This window comes from Camelina sativa, chromosome 10 (genome assembly GCF_000633955.1).
Source record: "Camelina sativa cultivar DH55 chromosome 10, Cs, whole genome shotgun sequence".
NCBI lineage: Eukaryota > Viridiplantae > Streptophyta > Magnoliopsida > Brassicales > Brassicaceae > Camelina > Camelina sativa.
In genome coordinates, this window is record NC_025694.1 from 9,018,740 (window position 1) to 9,024,906 (window position 6,167).

The 6,167-nt window shown below is 30.3% G+C and overlaps 1 protein-coding gene across 3 annotated transcripts in view; it reads left to right on the plus strand.

Annotated features, from left to right (window-relative positions):
- Nucleotides 5,332-6,167, plus strand: part of LOC104718065 (oxysterol-binding protein-related protein 2A-like) — a 7,425-nt gene continuing 6,589 nt past the window's right edge. For 2 of the 3 annotated variants that reach the window (XM_010435739.2, XM_010435738.2), the window contains exon 1: nt 5,332-6,118. In XM_010435739.2, coding sequence (XP_010434041.1) covers nt 5,660-6,118 — 459 coding nt within the window. In that variant the 5' untranslated portion in view covers nt 5,332-5,659. The remainder of the gene's footprint in view (nt 6,119-6,167) is intronic. The other variant, XM_010435740.2, reaches the window with a different exon arrangement.

Sequence of the window (6,167 nt, forward strand, 5' to 3'; positions counted from 1 at the left end):
AAAAGTAACATTATAGCATATATATTTCATTCTTTCGTAAGTGATGGTTAATTGAAAACCTTTTGTTGTCAAAAACTAACATGTTCACATTGATTTGTACACAAAATATCTTCAAGCCACTAAATTTTCATTCAGATTTTTTTTTATATAGTTGAAAATTATCGAAACAATAGTAGTATATTTTTATCACAAATTATAGATATTGTTAGGTCTAATGTTTTTGAGTGTGTTAGTCGTAATATTTTATTTTTATAAAACTTTTTATATTTTTTTTCTCAAAAAATTACAAATTTAAGATGATATTTACGCATTTTAAGATGGGGTCCTAATTCTTATAGATCACCTTTTCTGATAAAAGGTTTTATTTTCCATCATTGCTTGGCAATTAGATGGAAGCAGTATGGTTGGACATTTAGTCAAATGCCTTTTTGGACAATTATTGAAAGCAATAATAATATCTATTAGACATTTATCTTCTATTGTAAAGTTGGATAGTACTTAATTAAAAATATCTTAACCTTCACATCATGAAAAGTTAAGAGGAGATAATGCGGTTTGGAAGTTTTATTTGTCTTTAACTCTATTTTTAGTAGTTTTTGCTAGTTCGAAGAATATTAATATTCTCTTTCTTAACATCGTTTGGACCTTTTAACCTATGCTCATATTATTATAGGGCATGAACAACATCTTGCATTGTGATGATAAAGATTATTGTATTAACATTAAGATTGAAAGACACGTCAATTTTCCCACCAAAATATATAAATAAATAAAATTATATGACTATATGTATCACAAAGAGAGGCTAATTCAATCAAATTATAGCGTTTTGTTAGCAATATGCACATGGGAACATATATATGTGGATCCCTACATTAAATCGAGTCCATCACTTTCCATGGGAAAGCACCTCTCACAAAAGCAAGCTTCTCAATTATTTAATTTTGACGCTGATTCCTATTCATATTTGCTTATAAAAAGGTCTGAAGCATTACAAATTACTTAAATCAATTTGGAAATCTGATGTTTTTTTCATATAATATAGAACTCTAACTTAATTCCTGCAAAAATCGTATAACTGTTCATGTAATTTCTGAAGATTAGTCTTTATTCCATCATGTAACGTAACTGAAACCATCAGTTTAGTTACTAAAATGTAAAACTCTACATTCATTGGATCATCCGTTTAATTTAACCGACAAAGTCCAATATTTCTAAGATGCTTGATAAAGATAGAGATGAAAATGACATGAAACGGTTTAAAAGTCTATTTTATTGGGATATTTGTGGACTAAAGTCACTAAACATTATCTTACGTATTAACCATCTATTTTAAGAAACTCTCTCAAATTAGATATGATAAGAACTTTATATATTAATAGTATCACCAATGACAAATGGGTTACTAGTTAATTAATTATTAGTTGGTGCTATATATGTATACGAATAATACACAAACGATACAGAGTCTTATCAATATGCAACTGATCAAACACAAAATATCACATTTTTTTAAAAAAAGGTTAAAGATATCATCCATAGATTCTTTAAGTTCTTACCGTTTGCTAAAAACTAATACGAATTTATAAAACAAAATTAAAACTACACAAATTCATTATTGCACTGGCCCCTGGGTTAACAACTTAACATAAACGTGTAGTACAAGATTGATCATTAAATTTGTTATAGTTTTAGATTCACTCTATTAATCCATATAGATTAGCACCGTAACAACGGATCCATATGTATAGTTTATACTTTTAGTCGAGTTCTCCTAACTCAATAGTTAAATAGATTAGACATGTGACTGAGACTAACTATCTTAATAATTTAATAAAGAGTGGACAAACTATTTGGGAACAAGACCACATATATGGGACATATGGCTGTTTGTTATGTTATCTAAAGATAATACTGGTCACAGACACAAAGACACGAAGATTTACCATTATTATTTATAATTTTTTGGTAGTTAGTGGTTTCGAATTGATCCCATCTTGGTTTCGTTTTAGGATGACAATTCGTTCCCTGTTTTGATTTTTATTTATTTATTTTGGTAAATAATCGTGTATATATAATTATGAGTTTCGTTATTCATCAGTACTTCTGTTTCTGTAGATCACTAATATTGAGGGAAAATGCCCGGAACCTTCAGAACGAGATTAGCCGAGAAGGGCATTTTACATGCATAATATTTGGAGTAGCCTTATAATCTAAGTGTTAAGAGAAAACATGTTGCGGAAGTTGCTGGAAAAGGTTTTATATGGTAAACATTTAAGAAAAACCTACCTACTGTAAGCGTATGACGTTGACAAAGATCGTTTACGGGTAAGTGAGAAGAACCTTCATGGCATTACGTTTGGGATGGACATTAAATGTATGTGAAAAAACTTTGCTTGCTAGCTAATGGGAAGGACTTTAAACGTTAGACATTTGGAAAAATTATTCTGTTATAGATTTATGGGGGGAAAATTTCCGTGGAAAGCATCTGAAAAAAATATTTTTATGGATAGACCTAAATCACAAAAAAAAAGAAGAAAAAGTGTCAACGGATCATGATAAACAAATGTTGTGTTTTTCGTTAATACCTTTTTAATGTTTATGAAAACTATATATATATATATATATATAATTTTGGGATGGGAATACCGAGGAATAAATCTTTTAATGTGAAATATATACAAGTTATTCTTTTCAAAAAAAATATATACAAATTATTTATAGAGTTATTTAGAGAACTTGCGAAGTTACATAATTATTTTGCAAAAACCTTAAATGTGAAGTTATTTTGCCAAAAAGAAGTTATTTATAAAGTTACCATCCACAATTCTTCAATACATAAGTAATGTTGTTTATCCACGCGTTGATATATGGTTATGCACTGAAGCATAATGTATGCTGACAAGCATTGAATTCATTATTTCGAAACGACAATGACAATTATCTCGGATAATAATTTCAAGCATTGAATTGCTTTTGATAAATGATTTTTTTTTTCTGGTAGATGATTGTGATTTGTGACAATGAACCATTTTATTTTTAGCTTGTGTGTGTGTGTTTTTTTCTAAGTATATATATAAAGTGTATTGGGTAACGGGTTGGTGCTTGGCGGGGGAGTCAGTATACCAAGAAAAAAGAATAAAACTAGTGTTTAAGTACTATGATTTGAACACTGATTCTTATAATGCGTTATGCAGGCGTCGGTTAACAAAAACGAATTATCATGACGACTGATAGACACGGGTAAGATTAAAAAGCTAAGTCACAAGAAACAAGAAAGCGTGGGGAGTGGAACGCCGAGCCTCACAGAATTGCATAGACCCGAGTGTACGTCTAAATATAGACTTCTTTAGTTATTACATTTCTAGTTTCACACCAGAATCCAGAACCAAAGTACTAAACAGAAACAATAATCAATTATATATTTGTAATAAGATTTAATTATATTAAGAAATTTTATGTTTTTAATATAAGTTTTGGTATATAATATTAATGTTAATAATTATTGTTTAAACGACAATAATGAAAATTTTCATCAAAAAGGTTATTTAAGATACTATATATGTGTGTGTGTGTGTGTAAGAAATTTTTTTAATAATACCAAAACAATTTTTTAAAAAAAAAATATTTTCTGAATGTTGTATAGGATAATATTATATGACAAGGGTATCTTAATACTATATAGTATATAGTAGCTGCAAGGGTAAAGTGAAAGTAAAAAAAAAAAGAACTCTGACCCGTGTGAGACAGTGGAACAACAGGCCAGTACCGGGTCCTCCACGCCACGCTGGTTCTCTGCCTCAAACATCCCACGGTCCATGCTATATTTGTAATAAATGAGAATAATAAAACATTATGCTTTTGTACATCTGACATCAAATTTATAATTATACACTGTCTTATTGTAAACTTGACTCCACAGCTTTTATTACTACTCTTTTCAAATCTATGCGCAAATACTCTTTTCTTGTGACAAAATACGATTTTTTATTTTTTTTTACATGGTACATTTAAATAAACTTGATCGCAAAGAATACATACTTTTTTTTGAATGTCTAATACAATGGCATTTGTATTAGGAACCACAAATGAAGTCTTTAGTAATACGAATGAGTTACTAATTCAACAAATATCTATTTGTTTTTTTTCGTTTCTATGACTAGAATATAAGTGGCATGTTATTCCAAAAAACAAAAGTGGACTTTTCCTTGATGTACGGTTTGTATTTTTTTTACTATTTAACTTAGTGATTTATTTTTTTCTCTCACTGATAAGTCATTTTCGCCAAACAAAATACGAGAAAAAATGATTATAGTGGTTCTTTTTTTAATCTTTGGAAATTCTGTCCCCGAGTTTAAACCTACGGACCTACCCAATTTCCTTCTCGAGCTTCTTTCATATTTTTTTAGTTTACTTATAATAAAATAAAAGTATGTTAAAAGAAAAAGAAAAAAAACTAGTTTCCTCTAAAAAGTTATGAATGATCCTGCCGGCACCTTGAAGAGTTTTGAAAAAAATGAAAATGGCTTACACGTCAAAATAATTAGATAAAGACTTTATAAGCATTCCAGTCCATTTCAATTTTTCCAACAAAGTTGACAACCTATAAACATCTCAATCTAACAACATATACACGTCTCATAACGAATCGGCATCAAATTTGTAACAACCGGAAAAACATTTATATGTAGTGTATAAACACTATTCTTAATGTATAACCTACCTAAACTGTATATAAAAACAACTACAACAACTTTTATTTATTTATTTATAAAGTGAAATCATAACTTCCTGATGTGGATTACTAACAAAAGTTTAAACAATGGCTATAGAGAGATATGCTCAGGTTTATCCTCAACGGCTGCTCCAATTTTATTTTTCCTTTAACATTTTTTTTTTTTTCATTTTTTTATTTATTTTCAAAATTTCAGTTGAATTGTGGATAAAATGTTTTTTTTTTTTTTTTTTTTTTTTTTTTTTTTTNTAGTAATAAACACTCTCAAGTCTCTCAAATGTAGCTTGAAAATCAAGCTATGTGGTTAATTAATGTTGTGGACCTTTTTCCTACTTTAAAATTAATATAAACAAATCCTCTTTTTATAACAACAGTATCTTAATCAAGGATAAAATCAGAAGATCAAGGAAAAAAAAAAATTTACTTACCATTTATATCCTCTTAAACATTACAAAATTACAATACAAAGCCATCGTCTTAAATTTTTTTCCCAAACTCTTTCTGAAACAATTCACACCATCATACACATAGTCACATACACACAACTATATAATATAAACACATTACAATGTATATAATATAAGTTTTATTTTACACATAAAGCCTTTATAATTGGGGTTCAAAGCTTTACGCAGTCTCACCTTTAAGCAACCTCTCTCTCTCTCTCTCTCTCTCTCTCTCTCTGAGAAATCTCAGTTTCAGAGCTTCTCTCTCAGGTTCCTTTTATTCTTCGTCTTCTTCTTCGATTTTTTACCTCCAAATCTGCATGCTTCGATCTGGTATCATCACTGTATAAGATTCATATACGATGAATGTGCTTCGTTGTTTTATGATCTGAGATTATTATTAAAAATCCCACGGCGACGGCGACGGTGACGGAGACAGCGGCGGAGTAAGAGATTGATTGATTATTAAAAGAAAAAAATGAGGGTGAAGGAGTTGCATCCGCTGTGTTGTATCACACTAGAGAGTCCACAAGGGATTAATAATAATAATAATAACAAGTCACCGGAAGAGACGGTGAAGACGACGACGGCTTTGACTAGGTCGAGGAGTTTACCGGCGAAATCGTTGTTGACCGGTGTTGGATCCAGAGTGATGACATCGATTGGATCGGAGCAGCAGCAGCAGGCGGAGACGGTGGCTGGGATCTTATACAAGTGGACTAACTTTGGTAAAGGGTGGAGATCTAGGTGGTTCCTCCTCCGTAACGGAATCTTATCTTACTCTAAGATCCGTCGGCCGGAGAATTTGAATCTTCTCTCTCCTTCGTCTGATGATGTGAGGTTAATCGGAGATATCTCCGCTGATCGTCTCTCTAGGATGGATAGTTGTAGTGGTCGCCGGAAACAACATAAAACCGTCGGCATTGTTCATCTTAAGGTAATACTGATTTTTCAATTTTTTTGAATTTGACAAAAAAAAAAAAAAA